The 18,258-nt window shown below is 38.6% G+C and overlaps 1 protein-coding gene across 7 annotated transcripts in view; it reads right to left on the minus strand.

Moving 5' to 3' along the window:
- Positions 1-18,258, minus strand: part of ZMYND8 (zinc finger MYND-type containing 8) — a 49,274-nt gene that overhangs the window by 22,974 nt on the left and 8,042 nt on the right. For 6 of the 7 annotated variants that reach the window (XR_009488762.1, XR_009488761.1, XM_059862824.1 and 3 more), the window contains exons 2-5: positions 16,183-16,253; positions 5,783-5,931; positions 1,162-1,380; positions 191-304 (exon numbers count right to left, since the gene is read on the minus strand). Coding sequence is in view for 5 of the 7 variants with exons in the window: in XM_059862824.1 (XP_059718807.1) it covers positions 191-304; positions 1,162-1,380; positions 5,783-5,931; positions 16,183-16,253 (553 nt within the window). In the remaining 2 variants the exon portion in view is untranslated. The remainder of the gene's footprint in view (positions 1-190; positions 305-1,161; positions 1,381-5,782; positions 5,932-16,182; positions 16,254-18,258) is intronic. The other variant, XM_059862827.1, reaches the window with a different exon arrangement.

Here is an 18,258-nt window from a genome sequence, read left to right on the forward strand (position 1 = left end):
ATGCACTCCAGAACAGCCTGGACAACCTAAACTCATCTGTCTGTGCTAGAGAGGTGGCAGATAGAACAGAAGCTGTCACAAACAATCTGATAAACTAAACATTCATCATCCACTAAAGGAAGCAAACCCCAGATTATGGCAAACACACGATCCAAGTATTTAAAGAAGAAAACAGCAAAAATGTCCTTACCCCTGGCTGTTTCATTTTCTGTAGTGCAAACTTCAGTAGATATGATAGCTGTTCGATGGTGAGCATTGTCATTGCTTTACTCTGTGTTTCTATGCATTCTGCAACTGTGATTTTCTAAAAGTTCAGATTAAAAAAACACTTCGTCAGCAAACATTTCTAGATTATTCCTTCTCCACTGAAACATTCTAGGAGTCAAATGAAATATAATAGCTGTTTCATAAGAAACAAAACATTTCTGATACTGAAATGTAAGTACTTCAGATGCCTGTTTTACCTGGGCTTTGGCCTGTGTATGTTATCAAAAAAGAAGAAAAAAGGAAAAGAGCAGAAAATCATCCAACATCTTCAATATCACACAAAGTGAGTGTGTAAATACATAAAATTCCCAAATACAATTTTGGTTCAGAGCAATGTGAGAGAGTGAGAAGGTCACCTGGGCTCTAATAAAATAAGTGATCAGAGAAAACATGCCATAAACCAATTTGCTTTCATTACAGATATTTGGATGCTAAGTATTCTCTCCCCAGAAATCACTGGAGAGGAATGATTAAATTCTTCCACAGTAACAAAATACCCACTTGCTTATGTAGACCCTATAGTGCATTTTTTTTCTGCACTGTTGAAAAGCTGATAAGCCCACAAGAAGAAGCACAAATTAAACTAGTGAAAACTTCAGAATGATTTCAGAATTACTGGTGCCTGATGAAGAGACCACTCTTTGAAATGGTGCTTCTCTAGAGCTGGACACACAAAGGAAGTTGGAGACTCGTGGTAAGAAGGCAAACACAAGGCAGGTAACACACAGAGAAAAAGGGGTGAAGCAGAGCCATGGATGCCTCCTCCTCTGCACATGTTTTTCTGGTACCTTTACCAAGAGGCAACAGGAATAAACCAGAAACATTTCAGAACACAGAAAAAGCTGCTTCAATCTCAAAACCGAGCAAGAAATCCACTCCTTATATCAAACTAACCTCACATTCTGGGCAAAACCAATCCCCCTCTGGTTCGGCTGTCAGTTTCAGACACTTAGCATGATAAACCCGAGGACAGAGTTCACAGCAGAGGACTTGGCCTTCCCGATGACAAACCCAGCAATAGAAATCATTCCGTCCATCCTGTGGTACAACATCAACAGGGTCTGTGGTGAGTGGCTGCTTCATATAGTAAAACGGACCATGTCTTAGTTCTGACTGAAATGTAGGCAAGAAAAACAGGTTTGGTTTCAAAACAAATTTGCATTTTTTCAAATCATAACAGTCATCATATATAAGCAAACAGCAATTTACAGAGTTTGATTAACATTTATGCAAGCACAGTATCTTAGTCATTGCACAAAATCATTCATAAAGAAGTTTTCTGCTTATTCAGACGCTGAACGACAATTTGCACTCAAGACAAGAAATAAATTTTTTGTGGCAAGTGAGGGCATTGAGTGCAAGACATGCAATCCAACAAGAGCCAGCAAACACTTTCAGCTTCAAGAAAGAAGTATTGCTATAGAAGCTATTAGGCTCTCTAACCTCAGAATTTCATGGGGCCGTGCAAGCTAAATACTGAGATATTTAGTGGTGGCTAAACCTGGGACAACTGAAGAGGTTAGTCCTGCAACAAGAAGTTGAACACCATGCAAATCTGTGCCAGTTTGCAGCAGTTTATAGCTTTGTACCACGAAGCAAGCCAATGCTGATTTTGATTAATAAGGCAAACTGTAGAGAAGGATGACAAAGGAGCAAATTCACATCCTGAGCAGCCACCTCCACTACAGGAGAGATTTCTTTCACCACCTATCACAATCTGAGACTCACATCTCTACCGGTTTGCCTGCACTAGAAAACAGTATTAACTTTGTAACCTGCATGAAGTGGTCTTTGCCTTGAGCCTGACAGCTCAAAGATGACACAGCTGATGCCAAAACACAAGAAGTGAAGAGCCTGGGATAGCTTAAATGGGTCCAGAGATACCTAAAGTTTGTGATATCACCTCTGAAGAGCTGCTAACATGGAAAACCATTTCTATTTATTTCTGACAACGGAACTCAAATTCTCTGTTTGATATTCATTATAGGGGTGGCTGGCTGAGGATGGAAACAGCCTTGAGATTTTAGACAGGTCATTTAATGTGACTTTTTTGTTTGATGTAAAACCACTTCCTTGTGACTTCACTTGTAATTATCCAAACACTTGTAGTCTGAAGAACCATTTTGTTTTATTCTCGGGTCATTTTTCAAGTGTCCCACACCATTTACAAATCTGCAGCTTTTGAGACTCTCAAGCTCTCACACACCCATGTGATTCACAGGACAGGGCAACCAAATGTGTTCTGTACCTCTGAGGCATCCTGAACAAAATCAATCACATGGGGCATAAAAAATGTCCCCAGAAAGCACCAGCATGCCACTTTGCACTATGGTATTTCTAGATACCTAAAGTTACAAAGGAGGTGTAATTATCTGCAGGAATAAGGGATCTTCAAGGTAGAAGCCACAACCCACCTGAAGATGTAGTATTAAAAAAAAAAAAAAAAACCAGATTATCTAACACTATACAATATTTTAGGCAAAGAAAGGATGTTATCCATAAACACTGTGCCACCTAAAATTTCACATGATTTTGTGCCAGTTTAGGTGGTTTTCATTTTCTGTTCTACAGATGATAAAGCCCAGAGACACTCTGTTCCCACCACAGAAATGGGGAAAGTGTTCTGTACTTTATATACACACACATTTAATGACATAACAAGAATTTCAGAAGGATGGTTCTGTGACATCTTGTGGAATAAGTGGGACAGAATAAGGGTTTCAGTCCATTTCAAACTAATTACTACAAGCATTCAAACAAAGAAACCAGAGTGAGGAAGGGAAAGTAGTAATTTCCAGTGCAGAAACATGTTTTGTTTGCAGCTAAGTGCAGCACAGCTGTGAGACCATCTCAGTCTTGTACACATGGACAGGCAGCTGTGGGGCACTTCCTCCACTGCAGATAAAGGAAATTACCAGAGAATTTAATACATATTCTGACTTTGAAGTGGATATAAGTACTATATCCACACTAACTTTGTAAGATTCAAAGATTCTGCTTTAAGAAAAAAGATCCTGCTTTTTACAAACATAAAACCTGTGAAACAGAAATCATAACATCCAAACTGAAGAGAAGTCAATTTTTGCTGGCAAATGAGATTAATTTGGTTTCTGTTTAAGGATGCTTTTATCATTTAAACATCTATCATCTTATTTTGCCTAAGCCAAGTTTAAGAAACAAAACAAAAAATGGTTTAGATACTCAATAGAGACCCAAAGAACAAACTAAAAGACTGAAAATGAATGATTCAATTGCATCAAGAGACCTTTTCACTTGTCCTAGTCAGAGTAATATGTTTTAAGAGTTAAAATTTTAACAGTTATCAAAGTTCAAGCTCATCTAGGTGGTAGCTTGTTTTAAAGGCATTATTGAAGTTACTAAGACCTGTAGAATGACAAAGGAAACTGAAGAAAACAACAGTACTGCAGTGCTGTTTTGGAGAGAAAAAGATCACTATTTATATTCAATTTAAATTAATATTAAAACTAGTAGTAAAACAAGCTGACAACTTCAATTACATTATAACTGCCCAATTAAATGTCAGAAGTTCCTGATTTTTCACGTTAGTTACATTCTACAATTCCTTAACTCTTTTCTTGATTTTCAGCACTTTAAATACTTGATGGCACCATTCTGAAAATCTGTTACTGCACCCACAACATGTAATACAAAGCTCTGTGCAACAGTAATTTTAGTAATGGTATCTTGAAATGTTCAAGTACTATAAAGCACTTTGTAATGTAGACTATTAAGTTTGAGGTTTCCAGGGAGGTTGTCATACCTCCAAACAGATTTATCAGTCAATCAGAACCACAGCTATCAGCTACATCATACTCAAACTCACCCTGAGAGCAAAACTAGAACCTGTATGCTCAGCTCACATCTGCTCAGCAGTAAAAGAATCTTTAAAAACAGCTCCTGCTACCACAGAGAGCAGAGTTTGAACCTATTCAGACATGACAATCTTCAGGCATGCCCACTTCAAATCTGACATGCAAGACAACATTAAATGAAAAGCAGCTTGTAAAAGCTAAACAGAACTAAACAGATGATATTTTCTTGCTAACTTGTAATAAGCACAGCAAAATAAGCAAGTCTGATAGGTTCTCTTCATTAGATACACAACTTTATTCTATCCTGTACAGGTCTGAGATACCTGGAAAACAGAAAAGTATTTACCAAGGGGAATTTATCAAGTTCAACAACTGCAACTGTGTTTTCACATATATTTTTAAATGCAGGAAGAAAAAGTGGAAATTAATACCCAAGGATTCAATTCCACTGTTTGCAAAATTATCTCTGCACTGCACAGTTACAAGCTCAGACTCCAGAAGGGCAGTATCTGCCCAGAAAATGTCCAAGGTGTAAAGGAATAAACTCAGGCTGCAGTGAAGCTCAGCAAATGCCAAACTGACCCCAGTGCACCTCCACATGATACAGTTACACCTCCTGATTATCCTGAAATAAAATACAATTTACACTGAGTTTTAAGGTGTGATTTATTAACAGCTTTTGTTCCAGAACAACTGCAGTGAGTAGGAATTTCATTTTCTTTCTTCACCAATGCAATTGTACCAGGATAATGTGGATGCTCTTAGGCCAGGAGAAAGTGCTTTGAACACTCAGAACTTAATCCTGTGTTTATACGACACTGGAAAAAACTCGTGACACAAAAATGCACTTTGAAAAATACACAGGTGTGTCATTAGTGTATCAGGTGTGAAGTAATTTCAGTAAGGCTGAAGACTGCTTCCATATAATCTACTCCAAGATGATACAGATGCTTTACAACATTTGCTATTCAATACAATTCATATAATTCTTTCATGTGCATCATACAATGAATCAGAAATTGTCAAAGTCTTGTGGAGTCAAGTTCTAAGAAGGACAACAAATGCTATCAATTCAGCATTCAGAAGACAATAAAAATAAGGTTATAAGCATAAAGACTGAAAAGTCAGTGTGACTCTTTGATTTAACTAGTTTGGTAGGAGTGTACACTGCCTGGAAACTTTAAGGAAGGGGAGGAAATATACAGAGTACCAAGGTGGAGCTGACTAACAGGCAGTAGGAAAGGACTGCAAGCAGGTGAAGAAGTTCACTAACATTATGAGACCTCTCATAGTCTAGGTTATCACACTACTGAACATTTCTTGCTAATGGTTTTATTTTTAAAAAAAGCTATTTTTGGTTTTGTTTTTGTTATTATTCATGGTTGTAATTATTGATAATAATTCTGTTCCAAATTGCATTTATTGGTTATACATCCTATTACCTTTATGAAATCAGTAAGCAGGACACAGGTGGTCTTTTTCAACAGATGTAAAACAATAATCAAAGAGCATTCAAATCAAAATTATAATACCAACTCCTACCCCCACTGCATTCAAAAATTAATATCCATCCCTTAGGAGTACAAAAATGGAGCTTCCTTGAAGAAGACTGAGCTCCTGATCAGCTATCTCTACATCCTCTATTTCATATTCTAGCATAATAAAACCATGGCTTCTCTTACCTGCTCTTTATTATTACTGTTCAATAGACCAGGCTTCTTTTTCTTTTTTATAGGACTTGTTGATGCATCTTGAGGTGAGTGGCCGTTGGAGGAATGTGGAGGGCTGGGAAATTTCCGTTTTTGTGCTGCGCGTTCAGCAGAGCCAGGATCTGTAACAGACACAAACAATGTGGGTAAAGACTGATGAAAAATGTACCAACAATGTTATGGTTTTGGTTTGTCATTCACACTCTTCAAAGATTTTTATTTCATCTTTTTAAAACAAAGCTGTTTGCAACTTCATTGCCTCAGAACAAAATTTCAGTAATCCCTAATGAATACAAAATGCTCAGCCCTATTAAAAAGAACTTACTGCTATTTTTCAAAAGAAACAAGAACACAATCAGCTGCAAAGGACAGTCACAGAGCAGTGACATGATTCTGACAAAATACAAGTGAAATTTCAGAGTTGGATCAACAAGTTCAATTTTTCCCTAAGCTTTTAATGCATGCAACAAAACAAAATTATACCTAGAACCACAGGGATCAGAATTCAACAATATCACAAGAGAAACAACTGAACCATCCCCCTAATATTTAACTGCAGAGAAAAAATTACAAACTGCAGTGGGTTTGGCCACTTTCTACACAAATCTATGGAAAATATTGTGCTATATGATAAATTCTGATTGACCAAAAGCTTGGTTAACTTGTGTCAAGATAATATTTAGGGAAACTATAAATAAATAAATATGAAAAACACATGAAAATACAGGTGGAGGGACATAAAACTGAAAGAGAGAAAACAAATGTATGAGTGTTTGCCCATCATGTGTTTCACTACCCTAGAACAGCTAAACCAGGCTAACAACATCTGGAATTCCAACAATTTCAACAATTCTAGAAGTGTCTGCCACTAATTCTGTAGGCACAGCAGACATATTACTGTCAGCTCTTAGAGAAACTCTTCTGTTGACATAAGCTATAAAATGTTGGCAAAATGTAGTAAACTGGCTTAAATAAACAAACAAAAACCTGTCATGTTTTGAGCTTTGACACTAAAACCTGTGACTTTTTTCCCTTCCCACACACCCCTCCCCTTTTACACATACTGGCAGCATTTAGCACCAGTTATCTGCTGACATGCCTTGGCTGAAATCAATCAATACAATGTGCCTGAGACCATTATTGTCACTTGCTGTGTTTGGATTCAAGCAAATCTGCCTCCTGCTCCATTTAGCCCAAAATTTAGATTGATTTGACAATATAAAGAGCTGCTCTGTCACCTATATGTGTGAAAAATACAATGTCTGTTTCTTCCCCTCCTTAAGCAATTAGGACAATAAAAATGCCAACACAGTACAAGTCTGCTGACAGCAAACTCAGAGGGTTTGTCAGTTTGGCTGATTATGCACAGAAGGTGGCAGAAGAACTCCTTGGGCTGGGATATGCTTCATATATCCCAAGAGAGCTGTGTTAATCCAGCTGTCCTGGAAGAAACTGCAGCATCAGAGTCAGCTAAACCAAAGCTCACAACTAAATCAAAATGATCAAACCTAAAACCAAAGAAGCTCTGAATGCTTTTTTTCTTATTAAAGTAGAATGGAGCTTTTTCAGCATGGGAGCTGTTTGCATTCAGACTGACCCACAAAAACCAGCACCATACCATGTCTTTTCTCATCTTCCCACCATCACAAAGTCTTTGTTTCTTCATTATCATTTGCAAACAATATCCTCAAAGGGGTCTCTAAGCCCAAGTTTTTCACCAGCAAATAAAGCCATCCCTAAAGAGATTTGGGCTTATATTTCAAGACTGTATCTTAAACCAGGAGGGGAAATGGGCAGTAGAGTTTTCTGCTCTTTGCCTCTATTTCTCACTTCCAGGCACAAAACTGCCATCAGTAGAGCACACCAGCTTCCTTTCAGCTCTTCAGCCTCAGTTGTGAGGTTTACAAAGAAGCTGTGACACTGCACATTGTGTCTCATCTCTAAGTATGAAAATCACCAGTAAAGTTCTTGCCCCATTCATGTGATCCATTTCTCTTTTAAATGTTGTTTCTTTCCTAAACTAACTGATTCAGGGTCAGGAAAGTGTTAAACTGTTATTAGCTAAACCACAACTGAATGACTATTCAGTCACAGCCAAATCCAAGTTACAATTCAGCAGAAAAGGTGCTGATTCAATACTAATCTTATTAAATGGTCACACAAACATGTATGTTTGGTTAAGTAATTTCAAAAACTACTTAAAGTGATGTCATTTTCCTCCTTGGTTCAAGAAGCCTGACTATACTGGGGATTTTCAAATCAACTAGTGGTGACTCAGACAACATACAAAAACTGACCTGAAATACACTTCCTTTTTTTTTTTTTTTTTTTACAGCTGGCAAATTATTCAAATGCACAGAGGTTCTCTTGAGGCAATGTAACTGGAAAAATTAAGGAAGAGACAGGAAAACAGCAAGGCACAGGCATATTTTTTCAGGTTTTGTTGTGCTGGTGGATTAGGCCAATGGCTTTAACTACCACAGTATGTTGCCAATTTACCAAGCTGAGGGACTTGATAATATGAACAATCTTTTAATTTAGTTCAAGTAACAAAAGCATCTTCTTTAACTATTTGAGCTATAGCTTTCAATTCTAATTATGATAAAAAATTGCATTTTGTGTGAGTTTCTTTCAGTGGGAATACCCTGTTTAGCACAAACTGCTGCTTCTCCCTCCCTGGGTCTCCTGCAGCTGAGTTGTGAGCCAGATCAAGAAACTGATCCCTGTTAAAACAACCTGTGAGGAAGAAAGTTAATTTTTAATTTTGAATCATTTCCCTAGTGTAGGGTTACTTGAAAAAAAGTGAAACAAATCTGGAGGGAAAGAACAAAAGAGACCAAATTTAAGCTGTGCAATTACTTGGCAACTATATCAGTTGCTTAAAGGGTGGATTCAAGTTTCTGCTCCAAAAGGGAACAGCCAGAATTTCTGTGATCTCTTCTATGATAAGTAAATATTTTTCAAAGAGTGTTTAATGAGCAAGAATGGTCTCACCTTAGAAAGGATCTCACCATGCCAGGTGGTCACCACTTGTCTTGTGACTGCTCAATCTCCCTGCTCCTACTGAACTCCCATCACACCCTGAGCATTGTCATCCTCATCCAAACTTCTCACTGATAAACCAAACATACTAAAAATATTAATTTTGCCAAGCAACCTTAGTCTGCTTATTTCTTGATTTGTGTGATTTTGCTGTCTTAGCACCACTTTAAAAATGTGCTTCCAGCTCAAGTGAAAAAGTAGACACCTGAAATAACTTTTGAAATTCTCATTAAAAGTTCCCTGGTTTTACATCACTAGGTTAGCATTAATTGGTCTGTGATGTTGTCAAGGTTGACAATAAGCACCTCTGAGTGCTCTTACAAATCATTCACTGGGGAGCAACGAGCTAACCTGAGCTTCACCTGAAGCTTAAATCTTTGTTTCTGTATGCCATCATGTGACTAAAGGATTAGTAACTACTGCTCCCAGGGGATAGACTAAAGCATACTTAAACCCTAAAGCAATTTCATTTCACACTTTATGACTGCGTTGTAAGTCCAACTTTATGTGATGGCAATGCACTTTGTAAGCAGATAACTACAGTAATGACTTACTATAGTTTAGCTTTAAAAATTATAAAAACAAACAAAAGTGTATTATTTACATCAGAGATCTTATCTTGCTGCAGCATATGGAACACAGACCATAACCAAGTATTTTTATACTCTGTGTATTGCAAAGTGCTGCACTGTAAACACTCCATAGCAGGGATCCCTGACAACTGAGAAGTCTCACTTTTCTCAATAGAAGCAGGTGCCAACTCAGAAAACCTGTAACAGTAGGATGTTGTTTTCTTTGCTTTTCCTGTGATATTTAAATGTAACTCCTCTTGAAAACAAGCACCATCAAGATGCCTTACTGTAAGAGCACAGCATAAACTGCTCAGTACCACAGGCTGACAGTGACACCCAGTTATTCCCTTCTTTCCATACTCTTTTTTTGTTATTTCTTCAATTTAAAAACTTAAATTAAATGCAATCAAGGCAATTCCAGACTAAAACAATGGTGAAATCATGTCATTTTGGTTCTCCAGGAGCCAGAAACAGCAATGTGTCTTTTCAGTGAAAGCATTTTACCCTCACAGGAGACATCAGTAAACTGAGACTTAGTTACACCTGTGACCTAAGCAGGTTTTTGATATCTCAATGCAAGTGGGTCAAATATGCAAAATTCTGAATAACATTTCCAACTAGAAACACAACCAACTGTTCCGTGTAAGACACTCAGCAAAGTGTCAAAGTTTAACTCCCAATGCCATGCTATGCCTTTTATTATGCACAAACAGTTCTGCCAACATTTGGTGAACCAAATCAAAGAATTAAATTCAATGAAATGTAAAAACCCCAAAATTTATTTAAAACGGTTGCAGAAAGAATTAATTTAATGGATTTAAGAAACAGCTATAAGAAGGCAGTCAGTGAAGGTACAAGAAAAGAAAGGTGACTGAAGATTGCTTCAGCTGTTATTACCCTGCAGAAATGTGTATGTCTACCTTTAGAAGGAACAAGAAAAAAAAATCACCTAAACTGTCACATCTCTCTACTCCTTCTCAAAATCTCTGAATGCCTGTACTTTAAATGGCATGGAGTGTAATCAATGAAGAAATCTGACAGAAAATGTAGCAATACTAACTTGTGCCATTTGATAGAAGAGGTTTTAATTAATAATTTAGATGGATTCCAGAACTGTGAAGCCTTCCAGTTAAATTTATTATTCTGAATTGTTGTTAAAAGACTTTTGATTTTTCAAATCCATTACCTGTAATAATTTAGCAAGGGTAAATATCTTAATAAAACCATGGATAAATCTGTTAGAACTTACACTCAGCTTTGAGGAATTTTAATTTTCTGCCAGAGTTTTGAAACATGATGCAGTTGCAACCAACCACTAAAGCCCTGTTTACATTCCAGAAGCTTCAACTGATGTAATTAACCCAATCCAGTTCCTTAATGCAATAAATACCAGAGGTCAGCCGTGGTTGTGTAAATTCTGATGAACTCCTGCCACGTTACAGTTTTACACAAGTACAAAAAGACACTGTTAGTTGTTTCTTCACTGTAGGACTTTGGGAGATAAAGAAAAACACTTCCCAACAACTTGCAAGGTAAGAGCTGAAAGGCAAGGATAAGCTGGAGCCTGGCTGTGGGGGACTTGCTGTCCCAAGGCCCTGCTAAGGTGGGACTGCTGATAGCAAGGGCTCTGCACTAGAGACAAAAGCCCAGGGCTGCATTTCTGTTCCCTGCAGGAGTCTCAGCTTCACACTGGAGTAAGAACCTCATCTCTGTGTGATTAAACACTTGGTATCACTACAAAGAAAGCTGATAGAGATGTACTATTATGAAACTGTTACAAAATGTATCATGCATTCTCAGAATTCCATTTAATTAGTCATTTCTGTATTTATATTCACTGTATCTGAATATTTTACCACTGAGAGGAGCTCCTAAGACAAAAGACTTTAACACAAACCTGAAAAAAAACCCAAACCTGCAAATGTCAAAATTCTCCCTATTAAGCAGTAAGGCCTCAAAATATGATTTTATGCCAAACTAAGACCATTTAATGACCAGCTGTCCCTGCTGGGGCAAGGCTGCTCCCAGCAATGTCCAACATCTGCTCAACTCCCCAGTAATCTGGTTCAGAGAGAAAGGCAGGTAGAAAACAACCTCTCCACCCAAGTCCTAAGAGCCAGCAGAGATGCAAAGGCAATGAAAGAGATTTATGACTGATGATGGCAAGAAGAGAGTTAAAGAGCTCCTTTTGACTGGGCACTAAACAGGCAATGGTTCCAGTATCAGCTGAAATACTGGAAAACCTACGTGGAAGTCCATCTGCCACCACAGCTTGCTACTGTTAGCAGCTAAGTTAAACTAGCAGAGAGGATTCAAATAACAAAATTCTTCCAGGTTAATAGGAAAAAAACACCCAGTGGAGAGCTCATTCTGTCCAAAGAGAACAAGTACAAGCAAAGACAGAATGTGCACTAAAACCACAGCCTGGAAATGCTTATACATTTATCCAGAGACCTTGCAAGCCCCATCTTGAAATATTTAATAAACATGGTTAAAAAGTAGTCCATAAGGCTGGAGCAGAAATATAATAAGATGTTTCTGCTGGACATGTTAATATATGACATACAAAGGACAAAATGTAAACATGTAATCCACAGCCTCTCTCCTTCACTAAAGAGCAATCCTCTGTTCGCTCCATTTTCTGGTTTTGGACTCCTTGGATTTTGGACTCCTGGTTTTGGATTCTCTTTGTTATTTCCCACTTCTAGTTCTCAGATGCCTTATGCTTTCTTGTTCCCATCAAGAGAGCAGTGTGTTTTAAAACCTTGTCTTTTGTTGGGGTGTGAAGCTATATCCTCAGGTGTGCCAAATTCTTCCTTCCCCTCTCCCTGCCCCCTCGCCTTCTTCCTAACTGTGTCTGTCAAGTTCCACATTCCAGTAAGGGCGTCATGTGATTGGCAGAGGTTCAAAAGATGCTTCTCAGACCTGGGGTCATTGGCCTGTCCAGGTGTCATTGTCCCCTGAGACCCTCCCCCTCCCACCTGGATGGTGGCTCACCTATCCTCTCCCTCCCCCCTCCCTGTGGGCTTAAAAGACACTGAAACCATGATTCTGTTGGAGTTGTTACCGAGATTCAGAGCTCTGTCACCCTGGAATAAACTCTGGATTTAACCCTCCAGCAGAATCCGCTCTCTTTCTCTTCACCATCGCCTGAACTTTTTCCACTAGAGGTAAACTGAGTTTCTACCTTGCCTAGACTCATTCCGAGTGCCTAACTGCCAGCCAGCCAAAGGTGTCTCTGAGGTGAAAAAAACCTTGTCTTTAACAAGGCTGCACATGCACAGCTTATAAGCAGATCTAAATTATAACTGCTAGAGCAACTCTACTCCTCTTTCCCACCTTACTAGGTATCTGTCCCCACAACTTTTCGGAGACAGGCACTTGTGTGTAACAGGAGGGTTAATCAGTTCATGATTCAGTCAAAATCTGGTACTACAAAAAATGGTCAATTTTCTGCTCGATCAGCTGCTTGACACAGCTGACTGTGCAACAGCAGCAGCATTACAGCCAGCAAAGGAGAAGGTAGAGAAATGCAGCTGAACACATAGGACTCCACAGCCCAGACCAGCTACAGACTCACTTTAGCTATCACAATATAAAGAAGTGTCAGTGATGGCTTTCAGCTCTGCTTTCATTCCAGCCTAGCCCTGTCTAAATGCTTGCTAACAAAGCTCCACACTTCCTGCACCCAACTGGTGTATTCCTTCTCTTACCCCACTTCTGCCAATCCACCAAGCTGTTTCAGCACACTGAGCTAGTAGAAAACTGTTCATGTTTTATGGTTCAGTTAGTTTCCTGCCAGCTTAGGTATGGAAGGAAGTGGATAAAACTGCTGCACTGAGCAGTTTGACCAGCTCAGGCTGCTTTGAAACCACCATGTTACCCAGACCAATTCAAAGGCTGTGTTCAGAGCCATGTTACAGATTAAACAATGCATGGTTTAGTTTAGCTTAAACTGAACTGCAACTGAATTACAGCAATTAAACTGCTTATACCAAAACAAGAATGTTCATGAGGAGGTCTGCATCAGGCTAATTGGTATTACTGCAATTAAATTTATTTCCCTACAACTTTCTTTAGACACAGCCTCAGATGAGCTGTACAAACCACAGCTGGGCAGGCAGGTTACAGACTTGCAGCACATCTGCTGCTCAAGGTCAAGGCTGAAGTTCTACAGTGCCATGGACTGATCTCCTGCACAGGCTTCTCACACATCAAAAAACCCAAACAAAGCACAAAGAGCTGTGTGCTCCCCACCAGATTTGCCTAGATAGGGTCAACTTCCTCATCCATATCCTTTCCAAAAGACACAAAGCAAAACTCTGCACAAGCTAATTGCTTCAAGTGGAGACATTGCTGCCACCATCCCACCAGTTGAGAATTTTGCTGCATTTCTTCTGCCTTGCACAGAGCAGAATAACAGTTTTGAAATTCTGGTTTGAGACTTCTCTGCTGTAGAAATACTGCACTGAACTATCAGAGAAACTTGTTTCAGTCCCAATAACAAGTGTCCAAAAAGATTCATTACACCAGGCCTGCAATGTGGCCAGCTCTTGGAGATGACATTTATGATTCTTTTATTTTCTGTGAGAAACTATTTTAAACTATTTCAAATATTTTCAACTATTATAAAGTTCTATCACTAATTTACAGATTAGGTTGGGTATACAACAAAGAGAAATGGTTTACAGTTAAGTCTAAAGAGTTCTTTATATCCCACATTCTTCACTGGAAAAAAACAAGCCTGTAAGGGCTTGGGGTGGGTGGTTGTTATTCTTGTCCTTGGAGTGGTGCCGGCAGGGGTTTTATCAACATATATGTTAAATTTAACAAACCAGCTAAAGCAAGTCAGTATCTAGTTAAACAAATACCAATTCCCTTATTACTAAAGTGATTCAACATTTGCTAAGTTTTACCTCTACTATGGTGATTCAGAAATGCCATTTACATCACTCCCACTGGTATTTACAGCACTAGGAGAACATCTATGCATGGACCAGTGGCTTCCACACAAGGACAGCTTGGGTCAACCTAGACCAGCACCATGGTGAGACTGGCTTTGGCATCAGCTGGTTCAGGGAGTTGCAACAACAGTAAACAGTATGAAAAACGGAGTCACTTTCTGCCAGGTTAAATCCCTCTGAACTGACCACTTCTAATTGTTAAGAGCCCACAGTGCAAGGGAAGCTGCAAGATCATGTATGTGAGATGACTGGGACATGACAGACTGAATTCTTCAATAACCATGATATTAAATCAGCTCACTGTCCTAAAAAGCTTCATCTTAACCCTACCAAACAAAAAGCAAGAAGTCTTCTGTGAGCTTAATTCACTGAAACAACATATCCTGAGGTCAGGGCAGCACTAGAACTACCACAAGGAAAAAGAAACTTTTTGTATGGCCCATACACCTGCTTGCGGCTGATTAAAGCACCAGAACCAAAATGTAAACATCTACAAAAGTAGATATCAGATTTAAGTGTCTTTTAGACATTAATTATGTCAGAGTGTCATAAGTACTGGCTTATCTCAGTCAAGGCATGCAGAATCCTTTATTAGTATTAGAAACTGGGCCAGTGTTTCCAAGGAGAAATAAAGATGAGATTTCATGGGCAGCTAAATGTATCTAATAACCCCCATTGTCTGTTATACCAAGTTCTTATGCTATCAAACTCTTTCACAAACAAACTGGTCACTACAACAGCAGAAAAATGTTTCAGCTTTTAAGTTGGTTAGAAAGTTCAAGTGGCTGGGATGTGACAAGCATCACAAAGGAAGTAAGTGGTGGAGTGCAGAGCTGGGAGCTCACCCCAGTCAGTAGCAATCATTAAAGTAACAAAAACATTTACTTTCTGCTGGCTTAGAAAACTGAAATACAAAGAGAAGTAAATATTGAAAGCAGTCCAGTGGTGGAGACTGACCTACAAGATCAGAAGGAGAGAACAAGAAAAAGAAAGAAGGGACAAAAGGAGCTAGTGTATCTTTTCTGAGGTATCAGATTACATGTGCCACCTCACCTAACCACACCATGAGACCTGAAACAAGAAATTTACTGTTAGTACAAATAAGACCTGAATCCAATTTTATAACCATGTTATCCATGATCTGTGCCATGCTTTCAAGACAATCCCACCTGCACATTCAGAGTTAAACAGGCTTGTGAGCCCTGCTGTAGGAATGTGAAGGGTAACTGGGTATGTGCCAGAACTTTAAAAGAATGGTAGTAACTATTCCTGCTGTTTTAGAAAAATGGCTTTCAGGTAAACTCAGCTGCAAGTACAAAAGGAGATGGACAGGAATGAATGTCTATGAAATACATACTGCTCAGGGGACTAATTTCTGTGGAAACAGAAATGTGACTGTGATTCTTTATTCTTAGGGAAAAAAAAGAATTCATTACAATAGAAAATACTACCTTAATAGTTTTGCTGCTAGTACTACTTTCTCCTGTCTTGCCAATCTAGAAGTACTACTTTAAAGGAAGACATGATAAGTGATACAAGATGTTGCTGGTTTTTGGTAATTTAACCTTAGTCATTCATAAACCTGAAATAACACTGAAGTATTTGTGTGTAGTGTCGATACATAAAGAAAACCAAGGAAAAATTAAAACACTTCCTAACATACACAAGTCATTGTAAAAAACAGTGAATCTTGAGTCTCCACTCAAGAGTAGCTTCATGGTAGATGATACAGCTTCACTATCCTTTTACAAATAATTGTGTTGTAGAACCTAATTGAAATATTCCTCTTACTCACCTTTGGATCGAGTGGAGATGTCCATCCCCTCCACCACCTCCTGCTCTGCCTTTATTTCCTCTTCAGCCAAGCTGCAGGATTCAAAAAGGTGAATTAGAATACTTTATGGACTGTATTAATCCCATGACTAAATTCTATCCATTAAGTTCAACCCAACACTGTCAAACACAACTACATTAAAATTTCTGATGGAATGAAAGGTTTGCTGTTTGCCAGAGCTACATTTGACACATTGATCAAACCACAGCGAGAAACAAAAATCCAGGTACACACATATGCTGCAAGTTACCAAGCACAAAAATTACATATTTGTTCCAAAGACAGTCTTTTAACATGTACTGAAGATTATGGCAATGTATGTATGAACTGTGTGCTTGTGACAGACAAACAGGAATTCTGTTCCTTGCAGCTTCTAATCTCACATAAACCATGTGGACAGATGCCTGCCAACATTTAAATGCTCATCAGCATTTGTGAACAGATTAGCTGAAGTAACAGACTTAGCAACACAGAACAACTTGCAAAATTAGAAGGTAACATGTAATTTTTAAAACAATTAAATAAATAATTTTAAGTGTTTTGGAACTAGACTGTATAACAGGAAACTGAATATTTATAATTGGCAATACAATTCCACCAATTATTAACTGTAAAGAGTAAACAGTGTAGTTGTTACCATTCAATCTTACACAGTCACTTTTCATTTGCTCCAGGCAGGATTAAACTATTACAAAGTACATTTGATTTTCTGATATTCTAAAGTGATGCCATTCAAGAAAACAACTCAATCAATTTGGCTTGTTAAGTCACTTTGGGGAAGGAAGACAGAAGGGAGAGGAAAAATGAACATAATAAACGTAGAGTTACAGAGCAGTTTTGAAGATGTGACTACCCTAGGTGAAAGGTAAAAGAAAACACACAATGTTGAAGCAAATCCAAATTCAAAATGATGGAAAAATGGGGTTCTGGAGCTTCAGGCAGGTATTGCAATGTCCACCAGAGCAGCCATGAGGGATGTAGATCCTCTCCTGTACAGGGACAATTTACTCTTCAGTCTGTTAGTGGAAGTTGTTGCTGATAGCAGTTTGCACTGATATGGCAGATTATGAATTTCTGCTGCTACGGAGTGGGCTGAGGTTCAGCCACCCCAGCTCCAGGGACAGGGCCAAGAGGGCAGCTGGAGACCTTTGCCTCAGCCACTGTGTATAAATCTGCCTGAGACATCTCATCAGAGCTCGGAAACAACAGTGAAGACTTGGTTACATTTACACCAGAGAACTCTTCAGCCTGACAAACAGTTTATATTAGCAGAACTTTTGTTACGGGTATAAGTTAAAAGAGATTCCTTAACAAAGTAAAACTTAACAGCAGAAGGATTTTTCAGTTTGCTATTTGACAAAACTACTTGTAATCAGCTCTGAGCTACTGGGGAGTTGGGTTGCAATTCCCTTCACAGTTCTAAACAGTACAGTTATGTCAGCAGAAATTTTATATACAAATTAACCAAGCTCAATGCATGGAAAATCCAAAACTGAGAAGTAACCCAAATGTCAGAAATCATTATTCTTTGTCATTTGGATATAGAAATAATTTACAAAAGAAGCTCTTTAAAGTCACAAAACACTGAAGTTCTATTCTACCAGCATCTACCTCCCAGCTCATGGACTACTCTGATCATTTCAGCAGCAAGTCAAGGCACCCATGTGACCAGAATTATGGTAAATGTGCAGCACAGTTGACTGTAACACAATGCTTCTCAGATTTATTTTGCACGGGCAGATTAAATGCACAACACAGCCAACCATACTACAATGCTCACACATTTACTATGCATGGGCAGATCAATTATTCTGCACATTTGTTACACCCTTTCCCAGGGGCCTCAGCAAAGAGGAGCTGGCAGTGGCCTGCAGACACCAAAACATTTCATGCACCACTTGCCTTTGCCTGTTCCTCTGCTAAGCAAAGAGAAGGGATGGGCTCATGGGATGGGTTCATTGTTCTCTTCCAATGCTGCATCGGAGGTTTTTCCTTCCCCTTCCTCTTTATAAAATCCTATTTCAGTATTGCCAAACT

Source organism: Haemorhous mexicanus, chromosome 18, assembly GCF_027477595.1.
Source record: "Haemorhous mexicanus isolate bHaeMex1 chromosome 18, bHaeMex1.pri, whole genome shotgun sequence".
NCBI classification, from domain to species: domain Eukaryota; kingdom Metazoa; phylum Chordata; class Aves; order Passeriformes; family Fringillidae; genus Haemorhous; species Haemorhous mexicanus.